Source organism: Halichoerus grypus, chromosome 6 (assembly GCF_964656455.1).
Source record: "Halichoerus grypus chromosome 6, mHalGry1.hap1.1, whole genome shotgun sequence".
Lineage (NCBI taxonomy): Eukaryota > Metazoa > Chordata > Mammalia > Carnivora > Phocidae > Halichoerus > Halichoerus grypus.
In genome coordinates, this window is record NC_135717.1 from 20460512 (window position 1) to 20472578 (window position 12067).

Below are 12067 nucleotides of genomic sequence, written 5' to 3' on the forward strand. Positions count from 1 at the left end.
CCATTAGCCCCTCCCCAGTACTCTCTCTCTAGCCCTGGCAACCACCATTCCACTCTGTGGGTTTGACTGCTTTAGATGCTTGATATAAGTGCAATCACGCAGTATTTGTCTTATTGTGACTGCCTTATGTCACTTAGCGTAATGTCCTCTAGCTTCATCCACGATGTTGTATATGGCAGGATATCCTTCTTTTTTAAGGCTAAATAATACTCCGTTGCCCGTATATCCCACTTTTTTTTTAAAGATTTTATTTTTTTGACAGAGAGAGACACAGCAAGAGAGGGAACACAAGCAGGGGGAGTGGGAGAGGGAGAAGCAGGCTTCCCGAGGATCAGGGAGCCTGATGTGGGGCTCGATCCCAGGACCCTGGGATCATGACCTGAGCCGAAGGCAAACGCTTAACGACTGAGCCACCCAGGTGACCCCATTTTTTTTTTAATCCAATTATCCGTCGATGGACGTTTAGGCTGTTTCTACATCTTGGCTATTGTGAATAATGCTGCAGGGACCACAGGAATGCAAATATCTTTTTGAGATCCTGATTTCAGTTCTTTTGGCTAAATACCGAGAGGTGGGTTTGCTGGATCATATGGTAGTTCTATTTTTAGTTTTTTGAGGAACCTCTATACTGTTTTCCATAATGACTGCACCAATTTACATTCCCACCAACAGTGCACAAGGGTTGCATTTTCTCTACATCTTCGCCAACACTTGTTGTCTTTGGGGGTTTTGTTAATAGTAGCCATTCTGACGGGGTGAGGTGATGTCTCACTGTGGTTTTGATCTGCATTTCCCTGACGATGAGTGATGTTGAGCATCTTTTCCTGTGCCTGTTGGCCATCTGGATGACTTCTTTGGAGAAAAGTCTATTCAAGTGTTTAGCCCATTTTAAAATCAGGTTATTAGTTGTTTTGCTATTGAGTTGTAGGTGTTCTTACATATTTTGGAAATTAACCCCTTATCAGATAGATGGTTTGCAACTGTTTTCTCCAATTCTGTGGGTTACCTCTTCATCTGTCAATCGTTCCCTTTGCTGTGCAGAAGCTTTGTAGTTTGATGTGGACCCATACATCCATTCTTCTGTTGCCTGTGCTTTCGGTGCCATATCCAGGAAACCATTGACAATTCCGATGTCATGAAGCCTTCCCCTCTGTATTTTCTTCAAGGAGTTTGACATTTTCAGGTCTTATGTTTAAGTCTTTTTTTTTTTTTTTTTAAAGATTTTATTTATTTATCTGAGAGGGAGCAGCGAGCAAGAGAGAGCACGCACATGAGCAGGGGGGAGGGGCAGAGGGAGAAGCAGACTCCCCGCTGAGCAGAGAGCCTGATGTGGGACTCGATCCTGGAACTCCTGGATCATGACCTGAGCCAAAGGCAGACGCTTAACCGACTGAGCCACCCAGGCGCCCCTCTTATGTTTAAATCTTTAATCCATTTTGAGTTGACTTTTGCTCATGGTATAAGGGTCCAGTTTTATTCTGCCTGTGGACGTCCGCTTTTCCCAACACCACCCATTGAAAAAACCGTCCTTTCCTCATTGTATATCCTCAGTGCCCTGTCGAAGATCAGCTGGCCGTATATGCATGGAATTTTTATAAGTTACAGGCAAGGAGGCAAAGTCAGGGACACTGCTTGGTTACAGCCCCCACCTGGTCCTTCTTAAGGCGATCCTCTCTCCTGAGCCACCATCATCGTCATCTGTACCCCAGCTGATCCCGGAGGGTAATTAGGTCTTCTCTTCCTGGCTTCTGGGTATAACCCTGCTTCCAGGTTGAGGCCCTCCTTATGGCCACCTTTGGGGTCTTTCCTGCTTCCTCAAACCACGGATCACAGGACGAGTGTGATCCTTCAGCCCCCGCCTCAGCCTCCCCAGACGTTCACAGGTGGTCTTGGACAAGGTCCACCATTCTCCCATGGCCCCGGCACCCGACTCTCCTGCCTCCTCTCCTAATTCCCTCGGCATCCTTTCCTGCCAGGAATGGTCTTTCATCCAGTGGGAATTTACAATTAATATCGCTCAGAATAGAAAGCTAGACATTTTTCTTTTTAAGTTGCTTATGGTAACCAGAGAATGGCTACTATTCCAGAGTCCTTCCTTTGTCGGTTGGTTGGTTGTTTCTTTAGGAAAAGGTCTTCCAAGGTCCAGGGTCAAAGTTCTAGGCCAGCAGAGCAGAGCAGACTTTATACCCTTTTCATTCCTGAATTCTGAGCCCTGTGAGCAGGGAGCCAGGCAGTGTAGGAAGGAGGAAGGGGATGAAAAAGAGTTCAAGGAGTCCATAGAGCATGGTTGTGAGCCTCTGTTCTGCCAGTTATTAGCTGTGTGATCTTTTGCAAATACTTGACTCCTCTGAGCGTCGGTTTTCTCCACCGTGAAATGGGTATGACAATGCCTGTCTTACAGGGAGCTAATGGGACTTATATGAGACTTAAATGGGACTTCAATTTATGTAGGGGGCCTAACTTATGCGCTGGTGATGTGGGGTAAATGATCCTCCTTAATTTCCCTATCGCTTTTGGGGAAGATTAGTAGGATCTCAGTACAATTTGAAAAATACTAACATCTCTCCTTTCCACCCACCTCTCCCAGCCCAAAACCTGATCTCCAGACCCATTGTTTTCCATTTCTCCTTCCTCAGTACAAATTCTGCACCCAAGCCCTCTTAGTGACACTGATCTCAACTGGTATGAGAAGGATGGTGATGCGCTTCAACTCTCCTTAGAGAAATCTAGCTAAGGCAACTCTTCCAGACTTACTTGTACTTCTATCCAGAGCATATCTGTTAATTCAAATGATTCTGGAATTGGTAGAATTCCTGTTATTTAAAAAAAACAAAACAAAAAACTAAGCCTTCTAAGAGAAGCCGGCTTAGGGCAAGGGGCCATGGTGCATGTATAGGCAGATCAGTCATGCTTGGGGGTCACCCTCTTCTAGCTGTTCTTGCTTCTCCCTGATTCTTCCCGGGCTCTCAGATCACGCGGGAAGGACACTGACAAGTGGGCAGCTCAGTGGGCTTAGAGCAGCGATTCCGTGTAGGGAGGCGGCCCCCCAGCCGTTCACTGAGTTCTCTTCATATTGAACTTTTCAAACGACAGGTCTTGGGGTACCTGGCTGGCTCTGTGTGTAGAGCATACAACTCTTGATCTCGGGGTCGTGAGTTCAAACCCCAGATCAGTAAAAATTTTTTAAATTAAAAAATAAACAGCAGGTCTTTAAAGGTCCCTATGTGTATAAGGTACTTTTTCTTTTTACCATAAACTTCTTGTTTGGGAATAATTTTAGATTTCCAGAGAAGTGGCAGAGGCGGTGTGGGTTGTCCCCATATGCCCCTCACCCACTTCTCCAACTATTAACGTCCCAGGTCCCCAGGGTGCGTTTATCGCAGCCCAGAAACCAACCCCACTGCTTTACTATGGACAAAACTCCGTATTTTGTTCAGATTTCACCAGTTCCACCAACGTCCATATTCTGTCCCAGGCTCGCTCCCATCCAGGAGACCACGGCGCATGCAGCCACCTCATCTCCTGAGTCTCCTCTGGGCCGTGACAGTTTCTGTCCTCCCTTGTGTTTTCGCGGCCTTGATGGCTTGGGGGAGGGCCGGTCAGGCATTTTGAAGGACGTCCTCAATTCGAGTTTGTCACCTGCTGTTCTCCTGGTTAGACTTGGGCCTGGGGGCTTGGGGGAGGGAGACCACAGAGTGAAGTGCCCTCCCATTTGCATCCTTGCACGGGGCGCTTGGGATCCGCCGTGGTGAGGTTCACCTGATAAAGGCGGTGTTGGCTCTCGCCGTGCTGTTCTTACTGAAAGGTGTTTTCCCCCTTTGTGCAGCTGTTAAAAAACCTGCTCCTGCACCCCCGAAACCAGGAAACCCACCTCCTGGCCACCCCGGGGGCCAGAGCTCTCCAGGAACATCTCCGCACCCACCCAGCCTGTCACCAAAGCCAACCACCCGCAGCCCTTCTCCTCCCGCCCAGCACGCGGGCCAGGCCCCCGGCCAGCCCTGCACCACCTCGCAGCCCTCTGCGCCCCGGAGGTACTCCAGCAGCCTGTGCCCGATACAAGCCCCCAGTCACCCGCCGCCGCAGCCCCCGACGCAGGCCGCGCTGCTGGGGCACAGCAGACCCAGTAGCCAGGGCCCGCCTGCCCCCGTGGCACTGCCCAGTGAGCCTGGACTTGAGCAGCCGCCTCACACCCCTCCCCAGACTCCAACGCCCCCCAGGACTCCACCTTTAGGAAAACAGAACCCCAGCCTGCCAGCTTCTCAGACCCAGGCGGTGAGTAACCCTGAGACGGCGCAGCCACACACCGGAACCTTACCGAGACCGAGACCAGTACCAAAGCCGAGGAACCGGCCCAGTGTGCCTCCACCCCCACATCCTCCTGGCGCCCACTCGGTTGGGGACGGCACCCTCACCAACGCAGCTCCCACTGCTTCCAAAATAGTAACGGGTAAGTGAGAAACCGGCTCAGACCTTTCCCCCCATCCATGCTACATTGCTTCTGGACTCCCCTTTCAGTTTAGGCCTTGGTTTTCAGCAGGGGGCAGCAAACTATCCCCACTGGCCAGATCCGGCCCATAGCCCATTTTTATAAATAAAGTTTTATTGGGACACAGCCACTCTAATTTGTTTACATACTGTCTTTGGCTGCTTTTGTGCTAACGTAACAGTGGTATAGTCCTATCAGAGAGTATTTGGCTCACAGAGCCTAAAAATATTTACTACCTGGCCCTTGAAGTTAGCTGGCCTCTGATTTATAGTTTCATATGTGTTTAAGACCTATCTACCTTTACCTTCTTCTAAGTATAATGACCTAATGCAGGTGGAAGGTGTTGTACAACATGAGCATGAAATTCATCTCTTAGCGAATTCCTCATTAAAATACTTATTTTCCTTCTAAAGCTAAAAATGTTCATAGTAAGTGAAGCATTTCAGGTATAACTTTAAAAAAACGTGATCTGTGCCCATTTGGATGCTCCGGGAAGAGAAGTCTTGGGGCGTGATCACATCAGAGCGTGAGCCTCAAGTGGTGAGGGAGGGGAAGGATCAAGAATTTCCCATAATTCCTGTGGAAACCTGTTTTGGGTGGTGGTGATTATAGATTTCAGTGGGCTACCTAATGGGGTGGTTTTTTGTTTTGTTTTTTACAGGTAGTCTAGAACATGATCATTTTATTTAATTATTATTTCTTTAAAAAGTTCTACCCCAAGGACTCTAATACACTATTTGATTTAAGGATGGGGTGGATGGGGGTTTTTAATGTGTTTTTAAAAATGGCACTTAGGAGCTTTGAATCACAACAGCTTAGTTTTAAATTTCCTATGTGGAGCTAGTTTGTATCGCACAACTTCTCTGCTGAAATGAGCCAACAATATCCCCTGGACTGGTATCCCAAATGATGAGGGTTAACCAACTAGTCTATCTTTTGATAACCCTATTTTTTTTTTCCAGGAATATACTACATAAGTGCACATATTATAAATGATTAATAATTTCTGATGACACTCCAGCATTTATTTTTAAAAAACAAAGCCATATTGGTGTGTTTGTTTGTTTGTTTCCCAATAGATGCCCTCACAGGTGGGGAAGGTTCCCAGGACTAAGGTCTGTAACTCCCCCAAGCAGCTCTTACCACAGCTCCAAATGCTCCTGCTTAGCCCTGTTTTGCATATGTGCTTGTGACTATGTGCTCAGGAGCAGCTACTTGACGCCCCTGCCATCCGTTCTGTAGCATTAGACATTCCTTATGTTCTTAGCAAAAGCATCCCGAGCTGCAATGCTCCAAATTCAAGAGGTAGATGTCAGTAGATTGAGAACCCGATTTCAAGCTACTCTCATAAGATATGAGGAGTGTCTTCTTTCTTGTTGGTAAGCCTTTCCTAAAGGGTCCTGCTCTTCTCACTGATTTACCTCTCATAGATTGGCTCATCACATCCAACCAAAGAGGACTCGGGTGCAGTCAGCACAGAAAATTGTGTTCCCTGTGTCTTGAGCTTTAATTTTTTAATTGTATATTTTAAGTGCAAGTTAACCGCATGGAGCTTCTTAATTTGATGTTTGAAATTCTCGGACCAAAAAAAAAAAAAATCTTCCTCCAAAGATCCCACACTAAATTCCTTTGCATTCCAGCATGCTTACATTTTGCTTTCTTAAACCATATGAGCTTTTCCAAGGGCACCGTGAGGCTCACCTACATCCTGCCTTTGGGTCCGCATTTGGACACCGTAAGGCTCTCGTTATGTGTACTGTTGCTCTCATCCACTGAGCTGAGCCTTAAACCTTTGGTGGGCTACTTCGACAGAGTATTCACAGCTTTGGTCTGAGTAAGACTTTCTGGAGAAACCGGAAAGGGAAACTAGAGTGCGACCTTTAGGACGCGGAGGAGGACACAGGGATGAGTCCCCCTTCCTGACTCCTTATAACCCAGAAGCCAGGGGTTGCCCGATGGGGTGTGGAAGTCATGCACAACAGTAAAATAACTAAGCCCTAATCAAGGCTGAGCCTTTTAACATGTCAATACTTGGGACACACCAAAATTCCCCCCCTCCACCCAGATCTTTCCTTCTTTTTAGACAGAAAACTACAAACCAGAATCATGTCTGTTATTTAATACCGTTCTCCACCCAGGTGTATTTATTCCAGAAGGCTATCTTACTGATCCGGTACAGCCCCATAAGGCTCTGTACTTTATAATTATCAGGTCCGGGAAATTTTATATAAAAACTACTTTTCCTTAAGATATTAGCTAAGTATTTAAAAACCAATCTATGTTATGAATTCTCCTAAACTCAAGAAATTCCAGGTCACCACAATGACCTTTGTATTGCAGAATTAACTTTTAATTGCTTAAAAATGCCCAGACTACCCGCAGAAGCACACAGAAGGCCAGCATTTAGGACTCACGAGTCCGCTAGTGTTAACCATTCCGATACGGCTATTGGGTATTTCAACATAACTTCCAAGGAAGGCGTTTCTTTATTACGACATCGTGTGTTTTTACATGGAAAACCACAGACAGATTCCTAGAAACAGGTTATTCGTTTAGAGCAGTTAATCCCAAAAAAGTGGAATTAAGGCTTGGGGATTAGAATAAACTCTTGGGGGAGATTGTTGCTGCCAAGCACCTTTGGCAGCCAACCTGTAGCAGTTCAGCACCGGCCCGGGGGGAACAGAGGGATTCTGGTGTCACTGGAATCTCTTCTTCATCATTACTGTAGAAAGCACGACAAGCCTTTTAGCTTCGAAAGTAAGAGAGTTTACATCTTGCTGTTTTTAAAATAATAGATTCTAGCCAAGAGTGTTCTAATTTCAACATTTTATTAAATAATTTAGATGTATGACCTGCCATATTCAGTAGGAACTGAAATTGGAATATTTAATGGTAAGGAAAAGGCACCTGATTGGCCAAAGCATCTGTGCTACTTTATGATCATGTTTGTGCACTCATGCCTGTTACTAACTGGGCACCCTAACCCTGCCTGCTTGCATCCCTACTAACAGTGCATGTACTGAAGGAGGCTGGCTTCGTTCATGCTTGCTGTCAATCACCCTGGATACGAAGTGCGCTCACAGACGTGTGACAGGTGCTCACGGGGCTGGCCCTGTTACTTCTCTCACTTCTGTTCTTTTCTATACCAGGCAGGCTTGAGGTGTAGTAGAAAGAAGACATTGTAGACTCGGACATGCCCGAATTAGAATTGCAGCTCTCTGTGTAACATCAGATAAGGCACAACCTGGCTGATCAGTAAGAGGGTGATGTTTGTGAGAATTTCTCCTGAAGAGATTAAATCAGATAAAATAAGAAAACATCTTACAGTTCTTAATATTCACGGGGCCCTAAGTAAACAGTAGCTATTTATGATCATTTTTATCTTGGAAAAAATAGATATTCAGAGTTATGTATTAGATTCATAGGTCAACGCTTTAAAAATTCATATGCCCAGACCCAGCCTTCTAGAACCCAGACACGGGAGGGCTGGGGCCCAGGCATCCATATTTAGATTCTGATGCCACCACTTGGTTTTCCCAATATCGGTTCTTTCATGGGTGAAAAAGACAATGCTCAGGAGTAGAAGATATTTCTTAATATTTCATGATATTTCATGAGCCTGAGAATACCCACAAGACACCCATCTTCTGCGCAAGGATACACCATGTCGCTCTCAGGATCGTCCTTAAAACCGCGACACTTTGCTGGTTCTCACAGTGTTCTTTTTTAAAACTAACCTCTTTTTAGGGCGCCTGGGTGGCTCAGTTGGTTAAGCGACTGCCTTCGGCTTAGGTCATGATCCTGGAGTCCTGGGATCCAGTCCCACATCGGGCTCCCTGCTCAGCAGGGAGTCTGCTTCTCCCTCTGACCCTCTTCCCCCTCATGCTATCTCTCATTCTCTCTCACTCAAATAAATAAATAAAATCTTAAAAAAAAAATTAAAAAAAAACTAACCTCTTTTTATATCCCAAAAGAAACACATTTAAAAAAATTAATCACGGATATGAAAGGAGATTTGGAAACTAGAACTAATAAGAAGGCACTCTTCTACAGTTGAAGAAGTTTGCTATTCATATTCTATTTTTTCTCTACTCTAGTTTTTTTTTCCCTAAAAGTCCAGGGGGTGCCTGATCATAATTATTTTGCAAAAATAGATTTTGATCTTGCATCATATGCTCCATCCCATGTTATGATGGAGTTTTGACAACCATCTTTTCAAATGACTCCTTAACGTTAAGCAGGCGTATTTTTGCTCATAGCCGGACATTTCAGTGGCTTCTGCTTCTACTTGCAGTTTATTTTTAATAACTAGACATCAGAATCATGTCAAGGTAAATATCCAGTGAGACCTGAACAGAATCTCTCCTTTGACTAAAATAATAAAAACTGGGCGCCAAAGCTCTGACAGCCCTAGCACGCTGGTGAGCAGCAGAAGGGAGTCCTTACCTCAGGTTACAGATTGGTCAAGCGGGGAAATTGATTTGCCCTGCAGCTGTGCCTGGAAAGTTTAATTTCAAGGATGTATTTGGGTCCGTTACCTCTCAGAGAGACCATTCGAATAACCTTAGACAAGCACATCTTGTTGAGGTGACAAATAAACCTTGTAGGACCATACCCGCAATTATAGAGGGCCCATTCTGGCCCTTGGGGGGCTAACTTCCTTGATATAGATACTCAAAAAAAGAAAGGAACCCGGTGAGATTTGTCCAAGCTGCCGATCAGGGGTAACATTCTGCCTGAGAGGAGATGCAGCGTGCTGGGCGTCTCTGTCTTTTTGGTTTGGGTTTTATAATATAACATCAGTCATGTGACCTTAGCTCCAAACTCTATGCTCAAAGACCAGCCCTTCTTAGAATGCATATAAGAAAAATGATGCCTTATGTAAATTTGCAGCCAGAAGGTTTTAGAGGCATTTTTATTTTTATTTTTATTTATTTATTTTTAATTCATCTGAGATACAGAGAGAGAGAGCAGAGAGTAGGGGCAGGGGGAGAGGCAGAGGGAGAGGGAGAAGCAGGCTCCCTGCTGAGCCAGGAGCCTGACATGGGGCTCAATCCCAGGACCCTGGGATCATGACCCAAGCCAAAGGCAGACGCTCAACCGACTGAGCCACCCAGGCACCCCTAGAGGCATTTTTATAATTTTTTAAAAGATTTTATTTATTTATTTGAGAGAAAGCGCGAGAGAGAGCGCGCAAGTGGGGTAAAGGGCAGAGGGAGAAGCAGACTCCCCGCTGAGCAGGGAGCCCGATATGGGGCTCGATCCTGGGACCCAGGGATCATGACCTGAGCCGAAGGCAGATGTTTAACAACTGAGCCACCCAGGTGCCCCTAGAGGCATTTTTATTTTTTTATTTTTTATTTTTTTAAAATATTTATTTATTTGACAGAGACAGCGTGAGAGAGGGAACACAAGCAGGGGGAGTGGGAGAGGGAGAAGCAGGCTTCCTGCTGAGCAGGGAGCCTGATGTGGGGCTCGATCCCAGGACCCCGGGATCATGACCTGAACTGAAGGCAGACACTTAACGACTGAGCCACCTAGGTGCCCCTAGAGGCATTTTTAAAAAATAGAATTCCTTCAAAAGATTTTCTAAAAAATAGAATCTTTCTAAAATAACCTTTTCCACCTTTTTGCTACAATGAACCAGAGTGTTTAAGACTCACGCATTATATCCTCAGAGGCCGTCTTCTCTGTCAGGACCCTCACCCGAGGATGCACAGACTACTGCGGGGCGGAGGGAGAGCGCTAGGCCAATGAAGAACCAGACTCTAGGGTCTAACCTGTCTGGCTCTGATCCTCTGTGCGGAGCTGAGTCTCTCAGAGTCCCCCTTTCTACCTCTACGGTGGCACTAGTGCTGCCTTGGGGTCCTTTCACGGGGGGCCAGTGAACTGACGCGATGATATGTGTGGAGCCCCCTGCACCATGTCTGGTAGCTGCTCAGTTGTCCAGCCATTGTGATGAAGAGCAGTCTCCTTCTGAAAGCTGGCTCTGCACACATGCTGATTCTTACTATTTCTTGTGTGGGAACAGATTTGCTGTCTTCTTTTTAAACATGGTTCAGCTGGCCTGGCTGGCTCAGTCAGTGGAGCATGTGACTCTTGATATCAGGGTCATGAGTTCAGGCCCCACGTTGGGCATGGAACCTACTTAAAACTTTAAAGATAATAATAAAATCATAAATAAATAAAAATTAAATCAACTGCCTTTAAAAAAATAAAAACTAAAAGTGGTTCGTGTAAGGGGGCGCAGGGCTGGGAAATAATGTACCTGCCAACTTCAGGCAAACCAGGGGAGCGGGCAGGACGCAGAGGGAAGGAACGTCCCTTATGCTCCCACCACACATTTTTTTTCCTGAGTGTATAATTTGTGTGTATTCATCATAAATAGAGAATTTCAGGAAAGTACAAAACCAGAAATTATTTATGTGTGACGGGAAGGAAGGAAGGAAAGGAAGGAAGGAAGGAAAGGAAGGAAGGAAGTAAAAGGAAAGGGAAGAAAGAAAGAAAGAAAAGAAAAGGAAAAAAAAAAGAAAAGAAAGTTTGTCCTCTGAAAAGGATCTGTGGCTGATCGGTGTTGGTTTGCATGTAAATCCACATATTAACAAGTAGAAATCTAATCAGTACGTATAGTGCCTTTGCATCACACGTCCCCCACCAGGCATGGCAGTTCCATAGTCTCTGGTAAACTCTTCAGGCTAAAAAGAGACACTGACTGGTTGCACCATCTGTCTTGTTGGGTTAGGGATTGAATTTGCAATGGATTTCTTGTACCAGTCTTGTCTTTGAGACGTGACTACTCTGCCTGAGACTATAGGAGGGGAGGATTGGAAAAATGGGAGGGTTGGAGGGCTCTTCCTCATCTATCCATCCAACTGGCCAGCCACAAAATTTTTTGAGATTGAACCGTTAAACAGCCACTGTTCTAGGCACTGGGGATGCACTGAACAAGACAGACACGGTCCCTGCTCTCGTGACTTCCTTTCTGCTGAGGTCAAGTCTGAGACATTTGGATCCCTGTTCTGTGCACACAGCCCACCCTTGACTGCACCACTGGACAGTGCAATGCAGCACAGTTCAGTTGGTTTTACAATTATTGTAAGACCGGAACTGTCAAGTGCATTCAGCACTTGAACCTCTCATACCTTGGCATCTCCATAAATCTAGAAATTTCTCTTGAGTTGTGGTTGCATAGGAAACTTGGAGGGCTGGGGCCGCCAACCCAAGAGCCCTTGTGAGAAAGGGGAGTAAATAGATCTCGCAGCTCAGAACTGTAGGGTTATGCAGGAGCAGGAACCAGTCTTAAAGCAGTGAGCCCCCCAGAGCGCACCTATGTGTGCCCCCAGCCTGTGTGGAGAAGGAGCAGGTGAAAGAGAAGTTAAGAGAAGTTCTTAAACATATTGGGGAGACTCCCAGGACACTCCAGCCTGGCAACGTGAAACTACAGCAAATCTGAATTTCTCCCTTCTCTCCTGCACTGGCCCTAAAACCTCTAACTAGGCCCTCACAATTTGCTAAAACACACACCTCCTAGAGAAACAAATGATTCTGTTTTGATCAGGGGCCGTCTCCCCCACTGGACTG

At 45.9% G+C, this 12067-nt stretch overlaps 1 protein-coding gene across 5 annotated transcripts in view; it reads left to right on the plus strand.

Annotated features, from left to right (window-relative positions):
• ARHGAP17 (Rho GTPase activating protein 17) overlaps positions 1-12067 on the plus strand; it is an 87652-nt gene that overhangs the window by 73755 nt on the left and 1830 nt on the right. For 2 of the 5 annotated variants that reach the window (XM_036112493.2, XM_036112496.2), the window contains one exon: positions 3827-4447. In XM_036112493.2, coding sequence (XP_035968386.1) covers positions 3827-4447 — 621 coding nt within the window. Of the gene's footprint in view, positions 1-3826; positions 4448-5565; positions 5602-7329; positions 7379-12067 lie in introns of all 5 variants that reach the window. The other 3 variants (XR_004923653.2, XM_036112494.2, XM_036112495.2) reach the window with 3 other exon arrangements.